General features: G+C 59.0%; 1 protein-coding gene across 1 annotated transcript in view; it reads left to right on the plus strand.

Moving 5' to 3' along the window:
* Positions 1-12,669, plus strand: part of GRAMD4 (GRAM domain containing 4) — a 61,256-nt gene that overhangs the window by 30,999 nt on the left and 17,588 nt on the right. The window contains exon 3 of the mRNA XM_087814986.1: positions 1,319-1,439. Coding sequence (XP_087671112.1) covers positions 1,319-1,439 — 121 coding nt within the window. The remainder of the gene's footprint in view (positions 1-1,318; positions 1,440-12,669) is intronic.

Genomic DNA, 12,669 nt, shown 5'->3' on the forward strand with positions numbered 1-12,669 from the left:
CCAGGCCCCCATCAATTTCCTGTGGCATTTCTCGGGGCTCTTTCCCCAGGGTGGGTGGCAGGTGGCAGAGCCCCGCAGTGCAGTGTGCGCTCGCTCCAGTTTGCCCCCCCCGAGGACACTCGGTGCCTCCGAGGGTCCGTCACTCCCATGAGCCACCTGCCTACCTGGCCTGCGTGAGTGACCCCAGGTGCGCTGCTGGGTGGCTGTTACCAGGTCGCCCTCCCACGGGTGTGCTGTGTCCTCCAGCCGCCTAGAGGGCCTGCGTCCCATGTGCTTGCCCCCGGCATAGGTGTCCCCGGGCTCTGCTGTTTCCCGACCCGGTGGAGGGACGGCAGCCCTGAGTCGTCTCCGTTTGTGAGGCTTTGCTGTCAGGGAGGTGGGTCCCCTCTGTGTGTTTAGTTTTCACTCTATGTTGTTATTGTGGTGAAATGTACGTAACAAAAAAAATTTACCACTGTAAACATTTTTTTGTGGTTAATTCTCAACCAAGGATTTTTTTTTCATTGATTTTTAGAGAGAGTGGAAGGGAGGGGGGAAGAGAGAGAAACATGGATGCGAGAGACCCATCGATGGGTCGCCTCCCGCTGGTGCCCCTCCTGGGGGTGGGGGCCAAACCTGCAACCCAGGTACAGGCCCTTGACCGGGAATCAAACCCGTGACCCTTCGGTGCTCCAGCCAACGCTCTCGCCCCTGAGCTGCGCAAGCCAGGGCGCACTTGAACCATTTTTAAGTGCCCAGTTCAGTGGCATTAAGAATATTTACGGCCCGGCTGGGCGTGGCTCAGCGGTTGAGCATCAACCTAGGATCCAGGCGATCGGGGTTTGATTCCCGGTCAGGGCACATGCCCGGGTTGTAAGCTCGGTCCCCAGTCAGGGGCGTGCAGGAGGCAGCCGATCAGTGACCCTCTCATCACGGCTGCTTCTCTCTCTCTCTCCCTCTCCCTTCCCCTCTCTGAAATCAATAAAATTATATTTTTAAAAAAAATGAAAACATTTACATTGTCCGAGTGGCCACCCTCTTGGCCGCCGAGGTGGACGATGGGCAGGGGAAGACAGACTGGTTCACAGGCGGGCATGCGCGCCTCCTCCAGGGTGGGCAGGGGAGTTACCGTGTCTCCCCCCACAGCAGCGGCGAGGCCGAGGTGAACTGATGTCGGTTTTAAGGCTGATCTGGCGCCTGCCTGCCTTGTCCACGGGTCCCAGCAGGCGGGGACTCTGGGCCCAGCCCTTCCAAACTCGGGGTCCTCGGGCCCCTCAGGGACCCCTGGGTGGATGCAGGATGCTTCGAAGCGGCTCCCTGAGCTGTGTTTCTCCTCTAGGCTGGTCCGGGGACCCTCATCATGGCTGCAGGCGTCCAGGACTTTAACCGGACAGAGTATGACCGACTGAATGAAATCAAAGGTCACCTGGAAATCGCCTTACTGGAAAAACACTTCTTACGTGAGTACCAGCGAGGGGGCGGGGGGCGGAGGGGACACCGTGCCGGTCACCACAGCTTCTCTGGACCCGTGGGCCAGGGTTCCCTCGTGGGGATATCCCCACACGCCTCTTGCCTCCCGAGTCTGACTGTCCCTCTGCTGCTCGCCAAGCCCAGCGCTGTGGCCACGATGTCTTGCTCCCTGGGGCAGAGGAGCGTGTCCCAGGCGGGATTAAACGTCCCCGGAAATCAGATTATCTTAGAATCTGGTGAACTGTGATTCCAGGGCTGTGGCTTGGAGCCTGTCGAGCTTCGTGACGGACCCTGCGTTTCCTGTTTGTTCTGTTCTGTTTAGTTCATGCGTCGAGATGGGAGGGACAGCGGGGGGGGGGGGGGGGGCTGCGTTGTCGCGTGTTGGCCGTGTGCTGGCATCTGGGCTCGGCTGTTTGTGCTGCTTAACCCGCCCCTTCTGCCGGGCTCCAGGTGGTGATACTGGTGAAGATGGTTGGGAATGACACCGAGGCATGGAGGGCTAAGTAAATAAAGTGACCTTAGGTCCCGTCCTAAGCTAGGCGGCTCGCCCCGAGGCCCACGCCCGTGGCCCCGCTGGGTGACCGAGCATTGTCACCGCTGACACCAGGGTGTGAGCGACACTGCTGGGGGGACGCAGGAGAAGGAAGCAGCTCTGCCCCTGCCGCCCCGAGCCGGTCACCTCCGAGCCTCACAGAGAACTAACTGCCCCGGCCAGGAGGAGGGGCCACAGGCAGCCGCCTCCCTTTAGGTGTCATGCCCAGCTGGGGTCTCCCTCCGATGCCTGGGCCAAGCGGCCTGGTGCCCCTGCCTGCCCCCGGGTACCCACCCTCTCTGTCCGCACCGGAGTTGTCCCCCCCCTTCCATCCTGTGTGCCCCCGGTTGGCTGTGCACTGAGTGTTGTCTGAGTGACAGCCATGGGCACCCAACTCTGCGGCCCCACGAGGCCCCTGGCCTGCAGGTGATGGCGAGAACCCTCGGGGTGCCCTGCCTTCTGCCCCCAGGGTGTGAGGGACGTGGCTGTCACTGCTTTTCTGCAGCTTGTCCTGCTGCCCAGGTGCCACAGCCCATCTTCCCTTAGAACCCCTTTTCCTGGTCAGTACTCCCCTCAGCAGGCACGTGTGTGCAGTTACCTCCACGTGTGTGCAGTGACCTCCACGTGTGTGCAGTGACCTCCACGTGTGTGCAGTGACCTCCACGTGTGTGCAGTGACCTCCACGTGTGTGCAGTGACCTCCACGTGTGTGCAGTGACCTCCACGTGTGTGCAGTTACCTCCACGTGTGTGCAGGCGTGCATGTGTCTCCCACGCCGCCTTGGTCTCCCCACACACCCGAGGCTGTTGCCGAGCTGGTGGGGGACTGAGCCCCGCCGAGCCTGCCTGTCGCAGATGGTGATGGGCCCGCCTGCTGAGGTCCTTTGACCAGTGCCTGTGCCCTTGGCTTGTGCTGGGCCTGCAGGGAGATTCCTGTGCTGGCGGGGCCGAGTGTGAGGCTGTTCTGGGTGTGTGAGCACAGAGCTGGGCAGATTCTGCGCTGAGCGTGGCACGGTGCCACCACATCAGCAGACGGAGCCTCATGAACTTGGCTTTTGTGGGTCAGATGGCCGCGTATTGGCCATGTCACGAGTCTCCCTGAGCCGGCAGGGCCAAGTGCTGCCAATGAAAGGGCCAGGGTCTGTGAGAGCCGCTAACAAGGAGCCCCCCGGGGAGGGAGGGGCAGGAGGCCTCTCAGAGAGGGGGCACCAAGCAGGGGTGGTGGGGAGCGAGTGTCCATCAAGTGAGCAGGAGAGCTGGGACCCATAGGGACACCCACGGGGGACTGGATCCGTGTTGAAAAGGGAAGAGGCTCCTGGCCGTGGAGCAGCATCGCTGGCGTCCCTGTACTGTTCCCATGGTCTGTCCTCAGCGTTTGGTCAGAGGAGCGTGTCTTTGCACCCCCGGGGGAGTTCCTGTCGTAAGAGTGGAGAGTTCGGCTTGGACAGCCTGGGGGGGCACTGACAGGCATTCATTTTTTTAATCCTTGCCAAGGACTTTTTTTGTTGATTTCAGAGAGAGGGGAAGGGGGAGAGAGAGAAACATCGATCGATTGCCTCCGCATGGGCCCCCGCCGGGACCGAACCCACAGCCTAGGTACGTGCCCCGACCGCGAGTCAAACCTGAAACCTTCCAGTGCGCAGGACGGTGCCCTCGCCCGCTGAGCCACGTCGGCAGGGCCGCGCCTTCTTTCTTAATGATGGGAGGTTTCAGAGAGAGACACAGCGAGTAGTGTCCGCCTCCTCCCGCGCCCACCCCCAGCTTCTGCGGGAGGGAGCTCGCGTGGCTCTGTCCCCTGCTCCCGCCACGGCCCCTCCCCAGGAACCCCTGCCGGCGCCCTGTCCTTTCATCTGTAAATATTGTAGTAGGCAGCTCATTATGTTTTAAAAATGAAAGTCACCCATCTAACATCACCACGAAAAACACACCAGGTTTTTCTTTAATTTCATCAGGTATCCAACGTCCACAGATTCCCCCGACCGTGTCCACGTTCCGTGTCAACAGCCCCCGCCCGTGGGACAGGCAGCTGGGTCCCGTCAGTGGCTCGCCCTGCTGGGCCTCTTCCTGCCCTTTGGGGGGGAGCCAGGCCCTCTGTGGCGGGGCGTCCCGTGGACTCAACACGTGACCTGACGCGTCCCTGTCCCTCTGGGCTGATGGGAGGGGTGACCTTGGGGAGGCTCCTCCCTTGGGGTCCTGACCGGCGTCGTTACAGCTTCGCGCTGTTGTGTCATCAGAGGTTGCAGAACAGTGAATTCCGGCTCCACCATTCTTTTGTTTTGTTTTTGTTAATCTTCACTCAAGGATATTATTTTTTCCATTGATTTTCAGAGAAAGAGTTGTGGGGGGGGATGAGAGAAAGAGAGAGAAAGAAACCACGATGAGGGAGGGACACATCGACTAGTTGCCTTCTGCCTGCGCCCCACCTGGGCCCGGGATGGAATCTGCAGCCCGGGCGCCTGCACTTGACCGGGAATTGAACCCGCGGCCCTTCGTTCTGTGGGCCGACGCTCTAGCCGCTGAGCCACACCGGCCAGTCCTCTCCTAACCTTTCTTTAAGTGAACAGTTCAGGGGGGTTAAGTATATTCATGAAGTTGTGCAACCACCACCACCATCCACCCCCAGAACCCTTTCCATCTGGTAAAACTGAAACTCTGTCCACGTTAAACAGCTCCCCTCCCCGCCCCCAGCCCCTGGGGCCCGCCCTTCCTTCCATCTCTGCACTTGACTGGTCTGAGTTCCCCGTGTGAGGGGAGTGACAGTGTGTCTGTCTGTCTGTGTCTGGCTTATGTCACTGAGCATCATGTCCTCGAGGTTCACCCACGTTGTGGCCGGCAGGTGTCAGAATTTCCGTCCTTTTGAAGGCCGAGTAATATTCCCTTTATGGACAGGCCACATTTTTTTCATCCGTCTGTGGACACGGGCTGCTGACAGCTTTAGGCGGCTGTGAGCAATGCTGCCGTGAGCGCAGGCGTGCAGATCGCTCCCGAGGCCCTGCTCTCAGGCTGTGAGGCCTTCACCTCGCCTGACTTTTCTCAGAATCTCTCTTTGTGCTGACAGTGCTGCTATCGGTGAGGGACACCAGCAGTTGCTTGTGTGTTTATCTCGCGGTAACACACATGACAGTCTCAGATCAAGCCACTGCCACCCGTCGGGTTTGTCTCCCGCTCTGTCCTCAGGGCGTGTCCCACGAGGGATGCACAGTTACTTTACTTTAAAGTCACTTGGTAGAGTTTTCCCCTCTCTGTGGCTGTCATCAACTCAACACAGGCTTTGTTTCACTCGTTTATTTTTGCTTTAGAGATTTAGAGATTTTTTTTTTTTAAGATCTTATTTGACACAACTTCAGACTTACAGGAAAGTTACAAAGAATTCCTGGATAGTTTTCAGCCAGCTTATTCCTCAAAGGTCACCATTTTTCCATGTGTCTGCATCTCTGTCCCATCCGTCCCCGTCTGTCCACCCGCCCGCCCATCCTTCCTTCCACCCGTGCATTTTATTTCCTGTACCATTGGGTGGTCCTCTGCGGACACGACGTCCCTGGAGCTCTAAATATTTCTGTGTATTTCCTAAAAGCAAGCATATCCTCTCATCCAAACACAGCTCTGTAATCGGAATCAGGAAACTGACATCCGTCAGATACCGTTTTCTAATCTAAGATGTTATTCTAACTTCTCTGTTTGTCCCAAAAACGTCCTTGATGGCGAAAGAGAGTCAGCTCAGGAGCCTCCCTCGGCCGTCCTGCCCCTTGTCTCGTGTGACCTGAAACAGCGATCCCGCCCGTCTGTGTGTTTCTTGGCCAATGATCTGAAGAACACAGGTCACTCATTTTGTAGACTGTCCCTCAATTTGGGTTTTTCTGATGTTGCCTTGTGATGAGAGTCAGGTCAAGAGCCTCACAGGTGTGATGCTGTGTCCTTGGTACTGAGATGCAGGATGTCATTTTGTCCCATTGTGTACATTGTAGAGAGTTTACTTATTTATTTTTGTTAATCCGCACCTGAGAATATTTTTCCATTGATATTTTTTGGGAGGGGAGAGAAAGGGAGGGAGAGAAACATCGATGTGAGAGAGACACATCGATTGGTTGCCACCGAATTTCTTTTACAGTTTATCCCTCTGTTGGCTTCTTTAGAGAAGCAGGTATGTGCGTTTGTTCTTACCTGCCCCCTTAGACAAATGTTAGCCCACTCTCACTTTCGTCACACTGATGCTGTGTCCTGAGGTCCCTCCGCAGTGGTCCTTAGAGATGTTCCCGTGCATGTTTCCTCTGCCTCTGGCGGGGGCACACGGCCTGGTGTGGGCCCCGTGCCCTGTCCATGGTGACCGCACCACCTCTGGCCTGTTACACAGTTGCCAGTTCTTACTAGGCCTGTTACGTGGTTACGGGTTCTCACTGGGCTTGTCACACTGTTGCCGGTTCTCACTGGGCTTGTCACACTGTTGCCGGTTCTCACTGGGCTTGTCACACTGTTGCCGGTTCTCACTGGGCTTGTCACACTGTTGCCGGTTCTCACTGGGCTTGTCACACTGTTGCCGGTTCTCACTGGGCTTGTCACACAGGTGCCAGCTCTTACTGGGCTCTCTCTGCCTGGTCTACACCCTGTGCACCCAGCATGGTGCCCTGGGTCCCGCAGGAGCTCGGTGAACGGGGGAACGAGTGGCAGGAGGACCCAGCCAGAGCTGGGGTCCGACAGGAGAGCTGCCTCCCTCCACTGCCCGTCTCAGTACCTGGGAACGTGCCGTGCGCACAGACAGAGCGATACACCCTCGGGGCCCGCAAAGGTGTTTCCGTGTGCAGGGGGCACAGCCTGACGTGGGACGGGCAAGGCGCCTTGTCTGGGGCTGGGACCCAGGCTTCTCCGGCTCAGCGCAGCCCCCGGGGAGCGGCCCTGGCTCCCCACCCGTGAACGCGTGGGGCGTGTTGACACCGGCCCCGCATCTGCGGCACTTTCTCCGGGCGCAGCCGGGCTCTTCTGGGAGGAGAGGGAGCAGCCCGCGTGCGGCGGCCGCCTTCCTTCATTAAACATTGAAGGGAACGAGTGTTCCTGAGAGAAAATGACACGGGATGAAGCATGGGGAACGGGAGTGCGCTCGGGCTCCTGGCTGGATCCTAAATTTGTTAAAGAAGCACATAAATAAATGAAAAGAGCCGTACATTTTCGTGCAGCCCGAAGTGCACCTCAGTTGTTTCTGCCTTTTTGCACCGATGTGCTGTGCCCCGTCAGGCGGGAGTGTGCGTTTATCGACCGCCTGCGGGGTGTGGGCCCTGGGGTTCCACGACCTGCGGACTCCAGCCCTCAGGGCAGGGGCTCCATCATCTCTGGGCCACTGGCACCCACTTAGTGACAGGGACACATGGGTTCCCAGTGGACGCAGACAGGTAGGCGGCCGTGAAGGTGCCAGAGCCTGGCTCTGGGAGGGGGCACCCTTTGCTCCTGAGCCCCCAGAGCTGTACATCCCCCTTCCTGCTCTGACCCACAGGGGTCAGCATGGGTGGTTGTTACCCTGTGTGTGCGGGGGGGGGGGGGCTTCTCGGAGAAGCCAGTCAGGGAGGCAAACAGGACGGCCCCCAGCTGCCTCCTGTGGCCTGGAGGGTCCCCCTCTCTGGGCCCAGTTGTAACAGGGAGCCCTGGAGGGAAGAGAGGATTCCAGGGGCAGTCTGTGTGACTCAGGTTAGGGAAGACCTTTCTTGCCAGGGAAGCCTTCCAAAAACAAGGGCCTTGGTGCTGCAGGTGCCCAAAAGGGACGAGGCAGCCGCTGGAGGCCTGCTGGGGACAGGGTTAGGTGTGGGGTTGATCAGATACCTCTGGACCCGCCCCTGTGGACCTGCCTGTAGGTGTCCCTCTGCTCCTGTTTGTTCTGTGATGTTGAGCTGAGAAGATAAAGTCCCCATACCCAGGATGGGGTTGGACAGCTCTGTCCCATAGTGAGGTGCTTATTGATCAGTTTCTGCCCTTTTGGGGAGACAACAGATGGGTGACCCAGACAGACAGGAGGGAAATAAACAGATCGGATACGCGGAGATGAAGACAGATGGCAGAGACGGGACCGGATGTCCGGATCGTATAGAATTCATCCGGAACGCATGAAATTGGCCCCTAAGAAAATTACTTGTCTGGCCTGCTGTGCCGGCTAGAATTTCATTTTTCTCGATCGCTTCCCGTGCCGGTGAGAATCTGCTCCTTCATAATTCATTGCGCACGTTGGACCCTGACTCCTCCTTGTCCAGGACAGAGCTGGAGGACGCGGCCAGCTGACCCCGCGGCAGCCGTGGCTCGGCGCCCGCTGAGCACCCACCCTGCCCTGTTTCTTCTCTGCTCAGAGGGGAGACCCTGGGTCCTGCCAGCCCCGGGCCTCCTCCCGGCTGCTCCCAGGGGCCCCGGGCTCCAGGAATTTCGGGTGAGGGTGAAATCAGGGAGGAAGCTTGAACGTGCCCACCTGAGAGTGTTGTTTTCATGGCTCCGCGTCCTGGTCCAGCACTGTTATCTGACGGGTGCTTTGGAAGATGACAGGATGGAGTCTCACAGGGTGCGATAGGTCAGAGCTCTGTGTCCCACCCCACCGAACACCTCACAAGTGCCCTGGGCTGTGAGAAAGGTGGCTGTGGTGTCCCCACCTCCAGGTGGCAGCCCTCAGCTCCCAGGTGTGCAGTGGGCACAGAAGCGGCCAGGTCAGCACACCTTCCCGTCCTCTGTGAGCTCCCGGGCTGTCCCCTCCTGGGAAACCCTCATCTGCACGGTGAGGCTGGGCTGGCAGAGACGGGCTGTCTCTGGCATGTGAGGAGCGCCCTGATGTTCGAGCTCCACGAGGGACTCTTCTCCATCCACATTTTATCTCCTGTCCTGACCTGGACTCTGAGAAGGAGCAAAAGTAGCTGCTGCCTCATCTAATGAATTCCCACAGCTAGAGCCCAGGGCCTAGCAGCTGTGGGTGCTCAGTGCACATCTGGATGGTGGATGACTGGATGGATGGGTGGGTGGGTGGGTGGGTGGGTGGATCAGTGAGTAGATGAGTGGATGGATGGATCAGTGAGTGGATGGATGGATGGATGGATGGATCAGTGAGTGGGTGGATGGATGGATGGATGGATCAGTGAGTGGGTGGATGGATGGATGGATGGATGGATCAGTGAGTGGGTGGATGGATGGATGGATGGATCAGTGAGTAGATGAGGGGTGGATGGATGGATCGGATGGATGGATTGGATGGATGGATGGATGGATGGATGGATGGATGGATGGATGGATGGATCAGTGAGTAGATGAGTGGGTGGGTGGATGGATGGATGGATGGATCAGTGAGTGGGTGAGTGATAGGTGGGCTGATGATGGATGGATAGGTGGGTGAGTGGATGGATGGATGGGTAGATGGGTGGACAGGTGGACAGATAGACTTTACCTCCACTGGGCACCCCCTTCCATACTTCCTTCATGGCCCCCCTGGGCACCTCCCAGAGCTCTGGTTCTCCCATCCTCTCTGGTGTTTGGTCCCTAAGCACATGTTTTGTATGTGTCACCTTTGCTCCCTGGTGGGCTCACCCACTCAGTAACTTGGGGCCTAGTCTCACCTTGCTGGGGGCCAGGGGTCCCTGACCGCCCCCAGCCCAGATAGCTTGTTGCTGTGGGAAAGGACTGGGGCCTGGAGGCTCTGCTGCTGGGTTCTAAGTTCTTGGTTGAAAAGAGAGGGCACGGGATGGGGGGCTGGTGCACACACATTCCTGGTTCAGTCACTGGGCCCAGGGCCCCCAGACCTCAGGTGTGAGATGCACCGCAGTGCTGCTGGGATCCTGTTTCTTGCTGTTTTACCTGGGAACAGTTGTCATACACGGCTTGTCCCCCCACACCCCCAGCCTGTTTCCTAAAATGTGCCTGAAGCCCAGCGATGAGCGAGCATCCCCGCAGCCGCCTGCCTGTTGCGTAGAGTGAGAAATGCTTAGAGCTCTCTGCCTCCCGGTGACCAGCCAGTCAGCGTGGCTGTTGGTACTTGCTCACAGTCCCATAAATGTCACCTCTTTGTGTAGCAGCAAATAACAGGCTGTAGTAAATGTTAGGGAGGTGATAAGATGAAAGTTTACAATAAAAGCGATTCATTTCCTGTAGTGAACTGGTTTTCCCGGTTGGGGGGGTGAGGGGAGGTGGGAGCTGCAGTGGGCACTCCTCCCAGTGGCTGGAAGTGTGGCTGCCCCTGCTCCGCCCTGGTGTCCGGTCCCTGGCAGGGGGGTGGCCCTGCCCTCCGCCCTCCAGAAAGGACCCCAGCGGCGGGGGAGGGGCGAGTGGGGCCTGGAGGCTGGCGGCCAGGGAGCTGCGGTGAGAGCTGAGGAGGGAGATGGAGGCTCAGAGCCTCAGGTGTGTAGGCCGCTCACCTGGCCGGGTGGCGGGGACAGCTTTTGAGGGGTCCCTGTGCTTGCGCTCCTGGCTGGTGGGAAGGAGTTTTATTTAAGGATTATCACTTGATTTTTATATTTGGCTGCGGCTGGGCCTGTTGAATTGTGTGCCAGGAGGGCTCCCGCTTGAGATATCTACTTTTACGGGTTTAAAAATAGCCTGGAAGCCAAGTTCCTTCCTCCCAGTGACTTCCCTGGAGGCTGAAGGCTGGCGGTGGGCTGGGCTGTGGGCCGGGCGGAGGCCTGGCCTCTCTCCCTCCGAGTCGGGTGCTGTGGGCCGGTGTGGGGGGTCTGGAGATCCCGGTCAGCTGGCCAACCCTGCCCTTCTCCTCCCGGACTCGAGGCCTGAAGGCTGGAGCAGGTGGGTGGGCTGCCCTCGTGGGAGTGCCATGGGCGTCCTCTGTCATGTGGTGCTGGTTTCCTGTTTTGGGGGCTCACGTCTGTAGCTCGTTTTGCCCTGTCCCTTTGAGAGCAGTGGCCGGCAGTATCCGTGCAGAAACGGGGCTGCAGGCAACACTGATGTCCTTTCCTCTCTAGGGTCTCTGAATGCTCCTGCCAGAGCCGGACCCCGGGCTGCAAGAGGGGGCATTTGGATAGGAAACCAAGCTTTAGAAAGTCAAGCAGACATCTCTGGGGGTTCCCTGGGTTTCCCATCTCCCCATCACCTGCCGCTGCCCAATGGCTCTTGTGGGAGGTGGGAGGGGCAGAGGGCTCGGGAGAGCAGCCAGAGTGGGCGGCTGGAGGGATGAGGCACCTTTTGAATGACCAGCTCAGCGCTTTCAGGCAGGAAATTGGCTCCCATTTCTTCTCTTACTCAGAGAGGAGAGAGAAATCGATGGCAGGGATTTGTGGCACCGCTGTCCTGTGCAGAGCCAGCTGTGTCTGTGCAGCGTGATCTAAATATGTCACCATGGGGGGTGTGGGGGCAAGCAGACCCGTAACATTCACATCACTGCTGGGACTGTTGCGTTGGGTGCAGGAGAGAGTCGCTCAGAGAGCGGCTGTGGGAGAGGAACGGTCACCGAACGCCGGTGGTTTAGTCTATTTCGTTGCCTTTGCGCCACCAGGAAGGGAGGCACTTGGGAAAGGTGACATCTTCTTGGGGCTTCGCTGGGAACTGGGATGAGCAGGTTCCAGGCTGTGTGGGGCTGCTGTCCCACGCACAGCCTGCCCCGGGGGTGGCCACTGTCCCCACCCTGGCTGGGGAGGACCTGCCCTCCGGCCGCCCGGGCGGGCAATGGACCTCAGGACCTGGGGGGAAGGAGTGTGCTTGTCTCGGCTCTGCAGGGCCTCGGCCCCAGGGAAGGGGAGCTGGGCAGCTTCAGAGGGGTAAGGAGGTCGAGGGTATAAAGACAGGCCTCCCTGAGTGGCCGAGGCCCCTCGTCTCTGAGACCCCTTGCTGTGAGTGAGTCTGCACACTGGAAAGCGGGTGCAGCGCATTCCACGAGCTGTGGGAAGGGATTGTGTGTCCACGTGCTCACGTCCAGCCCACGGCCAGCTGGCTACTGGTTGCCGCGTGGCGGAACCTGGCTATGCATTGACCTTTCACAGGGTAGTGACGTGGGGAGGGGGGTTCGGGGACTGCAGTGTTAGGAAAATGTGGTTTCCTGTTAAGGATGCTGGAGGGGCCAAAGCGCGTGATGTCTATGGAGGGAGGAGGTGTGGGGGCCGCCGTGACCTTCAGATGACGCAGAGATCCATGGAGGGATGGGGTGTGTGTGGGTGTCGGGGTTCAGAGGAGCAGGTGGGAAACCACCTTGACCTTGACTAGAACGCGCCCCGCCCTTGCCTCCCAGGAGCAAGGCTGTGCTGACTCGAAACTCGTACCCCTGTGTACTCCCCGGAGCACGTGCTGTTCCCACGGGAGCAGTCATGCGTGGGAGGGGGAACACTGCCTCGCCTTTTGGGAACTCACCCAGCCCAGGCCCTGTGAGGTGGGCGCAGGGCCGTCGCCGTAGACACTGGACTGAGCCAGGCGCCAGTCCCCTCGGGGTAGAGGGCTCTCACCCCTGCGAGGGGCCGCCCACGGAGCGCTGGGTGGACAGGCGTCTGTGGAGACTCACTGCAAGTGAGGTTCACCCACGTGTGTATCCAGTGAGCCTTGAGTGAGCGCCAGCTGTATGCCAGGCCCACGGCTCGAGAGGCAGGTGCTCAGAGGGTCCTGAGGGGGAGGCTGCAGATCTGTGGGCACACAGGAGGGCAGAGGTCTCCACATCCCCTGAGGCCAGGGTGCCCTGCTGTCAGTGGGTTCAAGTCCTCAGAGCAGGGACCTAGAGCCCCACCTACTATAGGACAGGCCCACCTCC

The sequence above is a fragment of the Miniopterus natalensis genome, chromosome 2 (assembly GCF_054644295.1).
Source record: "Miniopterus natalensis isolate mMinNat1 chromosome 2, mMinNat1.hap1, whole genome shotgun sequence".
NCBI classification, from domain to species: domain Eukaryota; kingdom Metazoa; phylum Chordata; class Mammalia; order Chiroptera; family Miniopteridae; genus Miniopterus; species Miniopterus natalensis.